Raw genomic sequence first — 12,631 nt, 5'->3', positions numbered from 1 at the left:
CCATCACTAAACCCTGCTTTTTCTTCCAGGTAGGTCTGTGACACCAATAAGTCTGTCAAGGAAGCTGAGCACATATTTCATCCCCAACCCGAAACATGACATTTCTCTGAGCTTATGCTCTGCATCATGATGCTCATATTGTATCTCTGAACACCAGCCCTTCCCAAGGGACAACACACCCCTGTGCTGAAGAAACTGCAAAATTCCCCCCCTCAAAGGGACAACACACCCCTGTGCTGAAGAAACTGCAAGATTCCCCCCCTCACTTCACCAGGTGAAAGCAGGAGTGCCAGTGGTGGGGCAGGATCACTGCATCCCCACGTCACCACTTCAGACCCAATCTGCAAGCTCCCAGCCTCAGCAGATGAATCAGCCTAGTGTTTCTATTTTTGCTTCACTCCCGAAGCTATTACTTATCCCTTCTAATGCCTTTGCTTTTGTTTTGTTTTTTTGTTTTTTTTTTTTTAATCTAACACAATCGTTTCTGTGCAATCCTATGCACCGGTTTCTAAGGCAACATCACTCACAGGGTGAGGAGCTCCTCCTTGCCAGCACCTCCAGCTAACCCAAGCTCTAATTAAGTGTTATTACCAATAACAGCCAGAACCAGCAAGGACACACTCTGCCCATAAAACCCAAGAGCACTGAACTGCAGCAGGTTCACTGGGTGGTCAGGGTGTTCACACACACACACACACACACACACACGTCTGTGCACAACACCCTGCTCTAAACCCAGCAGCATCACACCAAGCCTGAAACACCCGCTGAGCTCACACGCCTGGGTTCACCTTGAAGCCTGCAAGAAGCCAGGCTGAAGGAGAAAAAGGTGAACCAGAATTATTTTGTCTTCTGGCCACCACAGTTTTACCAGCTTCACATCTCGGAGCTGTACAACACTGGGACACAGTCTCGTGGTGCAGAGGGCAGGTCCCATTTACTGGCAAATTGACATATAGAATACAATAAAAATCCCAGTGATCAGGCAATGCCTGATTCAAATGCACTGCAAGAGTGTTTCCAACTAAAAATTATCCCCAGTATTTGGTTACTGTAGGAGTATTTGATAGTGGGAACGGAAATGAGGTGAAGCAGAGCCAGCTGAGTGATACACAAGCAATGAACTCACGACACCAGCAGGAAGATGAGGCTCGAAATTCAGCTGTCCCCTGAAAGTTGAGCAGTATCACTAAGGAAATGTGCTCAACATTCTAAATCTGGACCAATTTATACCAGAATTATATTGGTTTCTTTCCCAGCTCTTCTTGAAAATCAGAGTGTCAAGGATGAACAGGAATATAAAGGGATAAAACTCAACCTAGGAACTCAGCCAAAGAGGAAGGGTTGCCAGCTGAAAATGAGAGTTGCTGCATGAGACTGAAGAGAAAAAGCAAGTGGTAATGTAACACACAGTGCAAAACCAACCAGAAAAAAAAAAAAAAGTTGGGTGTTTGCAGTCGCTTACAAGTGGTTTGGGCAATTCAGAGCCATGCACGGTTCCAGAGGACAAAAAGGCTTTTGAAAAGATGTCCCCTAAGCTCACCTTTTAGTTATGGATAGAACTGACACCACAACAAAACTTGCTGTTCAAGCTGAATCAAATACAAGCACACAAGTGAAGAATTTCAGGGACAAGCAGGTAACAGCAACAAAACCTCATTCAGCTCTGACATGAGAACTGCCTGGGGACAGCACTGGGGTTTCATTCCTCCCACACACCTACATGGAATAATTAAAAGGTCCTTAATTAATGACCTGACAGCAGTAGGATGGTGTTCTCACCATTCCAAAAGTAGCACTGTATTAGGAGTTACTGGCATTGGAGATGAGTTCTGGTGAGAGGGCTGCAGGTTGCTGCCCATCCCTATGACCATTGCTCTCTCGTTGCTCATCAGCTCCTATCAACCAAACCCAATTACAGTTTGGGGTCCCAGGGGCCATTACAGACATTATATGAGTGGAAGGTTACTCTGAGAGTGCTGAGGTAACATTATAATGACACCAGTATAATGGAAACCAGGCAGGAAAAGCAAATATTTAGAGAAAGGTCTTCACTGTGGCAGTAAAAGAAAAGCAAATACTGTAATTAAGCAGGGGTGGTGTTCCCTGCTTTTAAATGTCTTTTATGTACACACAAGAGATTCAGAGCTGTCCTACTGAGAAACTGGTCCTCTGTTACACATGGGGTTGTGCCACTGGGCTGCAAAGACAGCTCCTCACCAGCTCAGCTGATGGGATGGGTGCTGCTCCACGAAGGCAGAGGCAGAGCTGGTGATGGAGGCTGTGGAGGGAAACCAAGCACCACATGGCTCCCACAACAGGAGCTCTGATCCCTCCAGGATGGTCCAAAGACTGGAGCAGCTCTGCTCTGGAGCCAGGCTGAGAGAGTTGGGGGTGTTGAGGCTGGAGAAGAGAAGGGTGCCATGGGGAGACCTTAGAGCACCTTCCAGTGCCTGAAGGGGCTCCAGGAAAGCTGGGGAGGGACTGGGGACAAGGGCCTGGAGGGATGGGAGCCTGCGAGGGGGAAGGGTTTGGAGCTGGGAGAGGGGAGATGGAGAGGAGATCTTGGGCAGGGAGGGAGGGAGAAATTGTTTGGGGTGAGGGTGCTGAGCCCCTGGGTGCCCAGGTTGCCCAAGGAAGCTGTGGCTGCCCCATCCCTGGCAGTGTTGAAGGTTGGATGGGGCTTGGAGCCCCCTGGGCTGGGGGAGAGGTCCCTGACCATGGCAGGGGGTTGGGACTGGGGGGGATTTAAAGTCCATTTCAACCCAAACCAGTCTGGGATTCTCTGATTCTATGTCTGGGAGAGTAATTCAGAAACACAACCATGTAGAGCACAAGGGGGTTGCAGCTCTTGGCCACCACTGAAGCTCAGCTCACAGCATTAAGTACTGGAGCATCACCCTGACAGACATCCACGGTTTTGCCCCTTTCCTGAAGAGCTTACATAAAGTAAAAAATGCAAGAATACACCAAATTCCAAAACACTGAAACAAACTTGTTTCTTTTTTTATGAAGCAGCCCATTCTGTAAGGATGGACTGGAGAAATCCAGTATCCTCTGGAAGTCTCAGTGTTGAAATACAGCTGGAGAAGTAGAGGGAAGAAGGATGCTGGCAGGAAATCTGAACCAAAGGGCTCAGCTCTGAATGAATGAAAACCTTCCATCATTTTCTCCAGTAACCATTCCTCAACACCAGACCCCCAGCCCTGCATCAGCCAGGGACCTGCTTGGAAGAACAGATCTGAGGACTCTGCTTTTTCACATCATTCCTCATTGGAGTTTTAATTCCACAGGAGATGGCACAAAGGCTCGGTCACATTTTAAAGGCTGATAATGCCTGACATGTTTTGGTTATCATCTCAGCTGCCTCCTGACATTAAAAGGCATAAAATAGCTTTCCAGAAGAATCTGGGGCAGTTCTTACGATGACAACAACGAAAATGCAAAGCAGAAATAAATCCAAGAGATGGAAAAGGGATTAAATTCAAACTGGATGAACAGCCTCACATCCAGCATTTCTTAACTCTAAGCTGCAAAGTCAAAATTAGAAAAAAAAGCAAATTACAGGAGTTTGCAGGCCTGGTTTAAAAAAGGTACACATAACTTCCACCAGGGAGAGAAACTGCAGCATCACTGTTACCATGGCTCCCCAAGGAGCTGGATCACCAAGCTGGTACCTATTTTAGCAGCACAGACAGGAGCTGATGCAGCTGGGAAAGCTGCCTGGTTGTTCCAGAACACACACTGCATTTGACACCTGAGCCTGGCTTAAGAAATTCAAGTTATTAAACTTAGTAGAAGACCCTCCAAAATACCCACAGGTGTTATTCTGATAGTAGATCACTGAGGACCCAGCACAAAGAAAAAGAGCTCATCTGGCAGGAAATCACAAGTTGCAAAGCACGAGCTTCAAGTCCTGCCTGACAAATACAGATGGAGTGTTGGCCAGGTTCTGGTAACAGGTAAAAATATAAAGCCTTTGAGCAGCAAATTCTTATTTGTGATCTTAACAGGAGGGTGAACTGGCATGCAGAGAGTAGGTACAGTCCATGGTCCCCTCAATTTAGTGAAAATTGAAACTGTTGGACTAGATGAGCTTTAAAGGTTCCTTCCAACCCAAACCACTCTGATTCTACAAAAATCTGGACTATAATAATATCCAGATCCCTTTAGCTCCTTCTTAAGTACTGTTCCAGGACTTAGAGGGATCTACAAAGCAGCTGGAGACTCCCTGTGTCCAAGGAGTCCCATGGACAGGACAAGGGGCAATGGGCACAAGGTGCTCCTGGGGACATTCCCAGTGGACACCAGAGGAAAATTTTTCCCCCTGAGGACAGTCAGACCTTGGAATGGTCTCCCAGGGGAAGGGGTGGATTCCCCCACTTGGGAAAGTTGGAAGTCTCAGCTCCAGGGGTGCTGAGACATCTCAGATCAACAATAATATGAGAAGGGTTGGAGCAGATGGGCCTTGGGGTCAGATGACACTCTGGGATTCTCTGTCCAGTGAACAAGCACACTCACATTCACACCTTCCCCACCTTCCCTTCACTGATCTCTGCTTTTAACTCCTGTCCAACCAATGCATGAATTCCCTGTTTCACCCTCAGCTCCAGCCCAAGGCACTTCCACACCACTTGTGCCAACTCAGGGATTGATTCCACCCGGGGTTTTGCTCTGTTTTGCAGCTCACTGAGCAGCAGCTTGGTGATGAGTCGGGCAGGGGATGGAAGGAGAGACAAACCTGGGGGATGTGTGTACATGGCACAACAAACCTGCTTCCCTGCTCCTCGACCACAACTTCTGCTTCATCGCTCAGCCCAAGATGCTGGGAGGTCACCAGGAGCCAGCCCTGTGCCAGGGGTCTGCTCCTTGGCACCTGCCAGCACTTGGATTGCAGCTGCTATAGGAAATGTGTCACCATCACCAAAACCCCCTCAGTCCTGCTAAGCTTCCCTCAAAAAAAAACAACCCTGAGTTTATGAAATGCTGAAAGGATGAAAGCAACCCAAATATTACTGAAGTCTTGTGCAAACTGAGGTCAGGCCCACTTACAGTCCAGTTTACCACCAGAAGAAGGACACAGAGCTGTTGGAACCAGTCCAGAGGAGGCCCCAAAGATGATCCAGGGAATGGAGCAGCTCTGCTCCCAGGAGAGGCTGAGGAGCTGGGATTGTTCAGCCTGGAGAAGAGAAGACTCCAGGGGGACCTTAGAGCTGCCCCCCAATCCCTGAAGGGAACCTCCAGGAAGGCTGCAGAGGGACTTTTCCTCAGAGTGTCCAGCCAGAGGACAAGGGGAAATGGATTGAAACTGCAGGAGAAGAGGTTCAGGCTGGAGCTGAGGAAGAAGTTCTTCAGCAGGAGGGTGCTGAGCCTCTGGAACAGATTGCCCAGAGAAGCTGTGGCTGCCCCCTCCCTGGAGGTGTTCAAGGCCAGGTTGGAGGAGGCTTGGAGCAACCTGGGCTGGATGAGAGGTGTCCCTGGGCATGGCAGGAGCTTGGAGCAGATGAGCTCTCAGCTCCCTGACAGCCTCACCCATCCTGGGGTTCTGTGATGCAGGTGCAAAGCAGGGACCAACTTACTGGCTCTGCTGTGCTCAAACAGGAATCCTCCACACTTTACCTGGCAAAACACTCAGGAGGAGCTTCTCCTTTTCACATGGATCTGCTACTAAAAATCTGCTCCCTTGAATTTAGTCAGCAAAGGAAAGTAAAGCCTTCTAGCAGACAATAGAAAGGTTTTAAAGAATTTCTTAAAAATATATAAAAAAAGATGCTGCCTTTAGCTTTCCCTTATTTTGTAGCATCATGCACCAAAGAACATTACTTCTGCAGGCACAAGTTCATGCAGAGAACACCACTTTCACTAAAATAGAACTACTTCAGGTTATGCAACACTCATTAAAATTACAAAACCTCTCCCAAACCTGACCAGCATGTTAAGGCACACTTGAGCCCCACATTTGTTAAGTGAGTGGCTGCATCATGCAAACTGGCAGCAAGGAACTCCACAGAAACAAACTTGCATGCCTGATGACAAAGCAAAAACTCAGAGCACCTCAGGGCAGGGATAAACTTCCCCAGCCCACCTCAGCAGACTGGAATTCACAGAGAAGATGCCAATTCCTGATGAGGAAAGTTCAGAATGAGAAATACAAGGGGTAGGGGGTTTTATTTCCTCTTTCTCTGTGCTATATTCTCCATTTCAAAATTCCTATGAACTTCATTAAATTCTATGAAACCAATTCTCTCCCATTTCCTATGGGAACAGGGATGTTGTTCCCTGGACAAGAGCCAGGTTAAACAATCCAAACCACTGACCAGCCCATTCATGGTCTCAACAGAGAGTCAAAGCCTTGAAACCTGTCTCTAGCCCAGCTACTGCTGTCTTACAGCTCTGCTTTAGGCAGGACACAGCTCAAGGCAGCTGAAGATGAAGTCTCTAACCAGCTGCAGGAGGAGGCTGCAGTCAGCCTGAGATGGGATTGAAACCAAACCCTGCAACAGGGCAGTGATGGAGCAAACTTCCCCCCAGGGGATGCTCTGATCCCTGCCCACTGGTGGCACAGGGTGCTGCCAGGGATCAGGATGATTCAGGGCTGTATCCCTGCTGAAGGTCACTTTCCCTCTCGGATGACAAGAACCTCATGTAACTGAACACCACACAGTGCAGGTTCACTGAAATATCCTATGACACGTATGTAAAACTCACTCTGATTGAGTAAAAAACCAAAGAAACAATAATCAAGAATTCTGTACCTTATACCAAGCTGTCAATCCTCCAAACTCTGGGAATTAGCACTGTGAGACAGGCAAGCAGACCCAACAGCCTTTTAAGATCAGCCAAAACCCCAGTCATGCCACACTCCCTTGTGCCACGTGGGATTAACAATGACATGTTCATGCCAACACGCTGCCACAGAGCAAGGCCTTGCAGGCAAGCTGTCTGCATTACTGCTGCTAGCTCAAATCACAAGCACACACCTTTTTCTTGCCTCTGCTGGCTCACACCACTGGGTTTCAGCTGCTTTTGTTTCTCTCGGTCTGGAGCAGCAGCCCTGGCAGGCAGAGCTGGCACCCCTCTGGACTTTGTGGGTCTCATGTAGCCTTTGAGCTGGTCTGCTGCTTTAGCTTTCTCTTTCTTTGCCTCCTTTGCAGCTTTTTGCTCACATTCTTCTTCTTTTCCTTTAGTGGAGTCTTGAGGTTTGTCTTCTCCAGGCTTCAAGGCCGGGGTGTCCTTCGGGTGACCTTCCTCATCCTGAGCAGCAGCATCTCCAGAAGGCTGAGAATGACCCTTCTGGTCATCTGGAGGACTTTGGTTGCTTGGTGGGGCAGCTGTCAGTTTTTTATCAGCAGCCTCTGCCTCTTTATTGTCCAAACTGCCCGGGTGCTCCAGTGAGCTCTGCTCACTCTTCCCACCTCCCTCCAGCTCAGCTTTATTCTCCACCAGTGCCTCTGCCACAACCTGGGACCTGGCTGCTCCTGCTCTGCTCTCTGGGCTGGCAGCAAGTCCAGGGGAAAGGCTCCCCAGGTCCTTCTCCCCAGAAGAGGTGGTTGCTCCTTCTGGTTTCTCTGTCCCTTTGGCAGGAGCAGGAGCAGGAGCAGGAGCAGGAGCAGGAGCAGGAGCAGGAGCAGGAGCAGGAGCAGGGCTCTGGTTTGAATCTGCCACCTCCTGAGAGAGGGCTGAGGAAGTGCTGGTGGTGCTTTGCTTTTTCTCAGGGGTTCTTATCTCTTTATCATCCACCTTTGCCTCAGGAGAAAGGTGAACTTTGTCCTTCCTTGGTTTCACGTCCTGTTTCACTGAATGATCCAAAGGAAGTGGTTTACCTGCCTCACTCCCACCCTGGGAACCAACCTCCTTGATTTCACCACCTGGCTTTGACATCTCCTCTCCAGGCTCTTTGTGCTCCAGGTTAAGTGGCTGCTTGCAAGGTTGTTCCACCTCTATCTCCTTCTGAGCTCCAGATCCAGGCTCTTTGCTGCTCTTCTCTGCTGCCTCTTCAGGAGGTGGAAGCCCCTTCCCTCTTGCCCCCTCCTCCTTCTGCTTTGGGAAGCCAGGAGAAACCTCACCAGAGTGAGCAGGGCCAGGTCCTGCAGCCTGAGCCATGGATTCAAAGGAGCTCCCTTTATTATTCCAAAGCATCTGAGGGCCAGTGGGAAAGTTTCTGATATTTCTGTTCTCATCCACAAGGTTTGGGTCTTCCATCCCACATTCCATCTCAGATCCCACAGGAGGCTGCACTGCTCTCCTGTTTGCTCTTGGCTCTAGAACCACAGGCTGCTCAGAGGCATTTTTAGCCTTTTTCCTACTGCCATCATAACCTCTCTTTTTGGGTCTATCAGTAACTGTGGACAAAGTGGGATCTGGCACTGCTGGGTGCTCTAGGGCAGGAATTCCACCCCCTTTGCTGCAAGCAGTGGGAGTTGCTGCTTCAGGTTTGCCAGTCAGCTCCAGGTCACCAGGAGGAAACATCTCTGCCCCTGATCTGGGCTCCAGAAGACATGGCTGCTGCAGGTCAGCCTCTGTCTTTTTGCATTTTTTATTGCTTGTGTGGGAGTTTTCTGGCTCCAGAGGTATAATAGGAGCTTGGACTTTAGCAAGATCAGCTGGGTCACCTAGGAGACTTGTTGAAGTACTGGATTTAGTCTCTTTGCCTTTATCAAAAGACTGAATTGGTTTTGTATTTCCCACCTCTTCCCTTCCTGCAGGCACATCCCCTGCTCCCAGCACCACAGAATGCTCCAGACTATTTCCAGCCTTTTTGCCTTTCACATCTCGACTTTTTTTCTTAGTTTCCTCCATCTCTGTTTCCCTGGTGGGACTCTGCACCACAGGAGCATCTGTCCTGGGCTCTGGGAGAGCCTGGGCTGTATCTAGTTCCTTACCTTTATCCCTGGGGCAAGTTTCTTTAGTTGTGACAATTTCTGGCCCTGCTGCCTCCGTTTTATGCCCTGAAAGACCTGGCTGATCAGAGAAACACCTACCCCCACCAGGAGTGTCAGGCTTTTCCAGCACCTCTTTGCTTAGACCTGTCACATTCTCCAGCCAAAGCTCTCTTTCAAACCCAGACACCTTTTCCTTATCAAAGGGATTTTCTTTTGTGCTTCCAGCCACCTTTTCTTTGCTGGGAAGGGTGTTTGTCTCCACCCCAGCAGCCAGGACACCTGCCTGCCTCAAAGGGCTTCTCTCAGTTTTTTTTCTTTTCCCATCACTACCTCTCTTTCTGGGTTTGTCTGCATCAGAATTGCTCTCAACCGACTCACTTGAAGCAATTCCAACCTCTTTGCCTTTATTCACCAAATTTACCTCTTTTGCTTTGCTGACTGTGTCAGCCAAGTGCTTGGCCTCCTCTCTGCTGCTCTCCAGCAGGAGGGGTTGGCCTGAAGCCCCCAGATCAGCCCTTTCACTTTTTCTAAGATTTTCTTTAGGTCCTTCCATCCCCAGCTCGAGGGGCCTTGGAGTTTTAGATGTCTTCTCCTGAAACCTCTCAGCAGCAGCCCAGTCCCTCTCTCTGCCTTCATCACTGGCTGCCTGAGGCTGATGGATCACATCAGGAAAACCACTCGGCTCCACCTTATGCTCAAGAAAAGGCTGCTGGAAATAACTCCTTTCGCCTTTTTTACTCCTTCCATCACTCCCTCTTTTTTTTGGCTTGTCTGCAGCAATTGCTGATGGTTGGACTCGTGCAGGGAAACCTCTGCCCTTCTCAGGGAAAGCTGTTTCTTTTAGAGCCTCATCCATCCTCCCTCCATCCCCAGGCCTGCCTACATCCTCCGACTCCATCAGCTGCTCACAGGAGCTCCTGGGTTTTTTCCCTTTCCCTTCACCACGCTTTTTTTTGGGTCTGTCCAGCCCGTGTGCAATGTTGGGATCTTTTCCAGTCTGCTGCTCTAACACCACAAAGCCTTTCCCTTTGTTTTGCTCAGGGGATTCTGCCACCATGGCTCTGTCCCCTGCTCCGGCAGAGCTGAGCTGTTTGCTGGCATCAGATGACACCGAGAGGAGAAAGGGCTGTTCCCCAGCACCCTCAGCCCTCCTGTCCTGCACAGCAGGGACCTCCTCAGGTTTTGGGGTAACAACAGGCATTTTACTGGGATCTGTTGAGGCCTCCAACCCTCCCTTTGCAGTCCTGACGTCGGAGCTCACTGGTTTGGTTTCAGAAGCTGCCTTTGGCTCCTTGGGAAGCTTCTCCAACGGGGCTGCAGCCTCCCTGAAGGATTCATTTTCAACCCCTTTGCTTTTTTCACAGCTCCCTTGTTTCTTTGCTGCTGCTGCCAGGGGCCCACTGGAGGTCTGAACCTCAGGGTGGGCAGTGTCTCTGAAGGCTTCATGCCTGGGAGATGGGCATTTTGTCTCCTTATCAGAAAGGAGCAATTCTGAAGGTTTGGTCTCCAAAGGAGTTTCTGCTTTGTTTAGGCTGATGGCTTCTGGAGGAGACAGCATCAGGTCAGCACATTTGGACTCCTTACTCTCCCTGTTCTCATTTTTATCAAGAAAATCTCTTCCCATAGGTGTGGTGGGACCCTTTGCTGGAACAGGTTCCTCCACCTTAGCCCTGCCTGCCTGCTGCAAAGGAACCTCTTTCCTTTTGCCTTTTGATTGCAACATGAAACTCTCATCTCTCCTCTCTTCTGTTTTCCTGACGTCTCCGTTCCTGGCATCCAAGGCAGATCCTAATGGCAGGTTGGGTTTGGGGGACTTCTGGCCTGCTGCTGGCACTGGGAAGGCATTTTGCTCATCCGAGATCTGACCTGCTGGAATTATTTTAGCATCCTTTGGCACATCTGCAGCTCTGCTTCCCGAGGCCATCGCCTGCTCCTTGCGAGCCTCAGCAGGCACGATGGGACAGACGTCTGCTCTTTGGAATTCTGCAGCAAATGGAGAACTTCTAGGAGATCCAGAGACATTTTCATCCCAGAACTCCATTGCCCTTGGCAGCTGGTTTCTCTTCTGCTTTGGTTTCTTTTTCTTTTTCTTCACAATTGCCAGAGAACCTTCCAAATCCCAGCTCTCCCTCGGGACATCTCTGCAGCTCCCCAGAAACTCGGACGTCGAGCGGGACGGTTGCTCAGGTGCCTTTTTGTGGGAGACCCTAGGGTGTGGGGGTGCTCCAGCAACACAGCCGAGTTCCTCTACAGAACAGGGATCTACTTTGGGGTCAGAACTCTTCTGCTGTGGGAGGCCTATTAGACGTTCCTCTGGTACATCTGCAATAGGCACTGGTGCAGGTTTTGCTCTGCCAAACCTGCGGTCACTTGATTTGTTAGCTTGCCTGATTTGTGCAGTAGGGAGACCTGGAATACAGGAAGCCTGCTCAAACACTGAAGGAACTATTTGCTTTTAAATAAAATAATAGATATGCTCTATAGGTAATTTTAAGCCATCTAAAACAGTCCTAGCACAGCCATATATGCAGAATATTCCACCACCGACACCACGTTAATCCTAAAGCCACCTCAGTAGAGCTGGGACAGCCAATTACACACAAAGCCTAATTAAACTGCTACTGATAGATATGTCAGTGCTACTTAACAATACATCATTCCTGACACATGCTCCTCTTACCCCACCGAAAAAGCAACAGTTCTTGTGAGGACATGCTATGGCTTTTGAAAAATGCATTAAGGATCCATTTTGTCTTAGCAAAACGAGACAGGAGAGAAACTTTTTACATCTCTAGCTGCCATCCTTCCAAAATGTTAAAACAGAAATTTAGTGGAAAAGAGGAGACTCGGGAAAAGGAAAGGGGCAGGATGGGGAAGGGGGAGCAGGGGAGCTACGTCTGCCCCAGCACCCAGGGTGAGAGCAGCAGAAGGCAGAACCACCAGAACAAATCTGCTGTGCTGTCACAGCCAGCACCAGGTTTCCTTAGCTACAAGCCACTGACTGTACAGAGAGCCTCAGACATTTGTCAGTAAGCCCTGGCCCACAGATCAGCCCCCAGTCACCAGGGTAAGCAATAACAGCTCACTGGAGAGGCTGGGTTAGTGGAGCAGGGAGGAAAGAAATAAATTACATTTTTCCTTTGGTAATTACAAAACCCAATTTGGAAGGAGGTCTTTACTAGGAATGTTGTAATAAGAATTAATGGTCCTTTTTAACACCCAAAATAAAAAGCTAGCAGTGATGGCAAAAAGATGGTGAGCTTTTAAATTCTGCAGCAGAAAAGTAGATAAGCCAGTCCCAGTGATAAAGTACTAGCAGCACCAATACTTGAGCTTTTAGCCCAGTGAACAGAGAGGGGAAAAGACTATTTAAGAGGGCAGGGATTAGAGGCAAAGTGCAAGCAGAATCACCCAGGAATGCAAAGAACTGCAGAGCTGCTTGGTGCAAAAAAGATTTCTGCTTGCTCAAGTGGCAACGCAGTCAGCAGAAAAAGGTGAAGAGTTCCCAGAGGATGCTTCCATTCTGGAAGTGACTTATTATTTATATTCTACCTGTGGGTTCTTGCAGGGTTTTTTCTTGCTGAGGTTCTGCGTGTTGGACATGGTTGTGTTCAGCCTCCTCCTTTTGTTTCTCTGTACCAGTGATGTCCACAGTGGGAACAGATTTTTCTGGAAGGAGATCTTTATTTTCTAGTGCAACAGCTTCTTTTGCTTCTACTGGAACTGAAAGATACAAAATATGAACAGAA

At 48.9% G+C, this 12,631-nt stretch overlaps 1 protein-coding gene across 14 annotated transcripts in view; it reads right to left on the bottom strand.

The window, feature by feature from the left end:
- Positions 1-12,631, bottom strand: part of MAP4 (microtubule associated protein 4) — a 166,448-nt gene that overhangs the window by 42,387 nt on the left and 111,430 nt on the right. For all 14 annotated transcript variants that reach the window (XM_071734492.1, XM_071734485.1, XM_071734494.1 and 11 more), the window contains 2 exons: positions 12,435-12,605; positions 6,981-11,291 (listed from right to left, as the gene is read on the bottom strand). In XM_071734492.1, the coding sequence (XP_071590593.1) occupies positions 6,981-11,291; positions 12,435-12,605 (4,482 nt within the window). The remainder of the gene's footprint in view (positions 1-6,980; positions 11,292-12,434; positions 12,606-12,631) is intronic.

The sequence above is a fragment of the Heliangelus exortis genome, chromosome 2, assembly GCF_036169615.1.
Source record: "Heliangelus exortis chromosome 2, bHelExo1.hap1, whole genome shotgun sequence".
NCBI lineage: Eukaryota > Metazoa > Chordata > Aves > Apodiformes > Trochilidae > Heliangelus > Heliangelus exortis.
The sequence above is the reverse complement of the archived record's forward strand: the minus strand, read 5'-3'. Positions and strand labels throughout refer to the sequence as shown.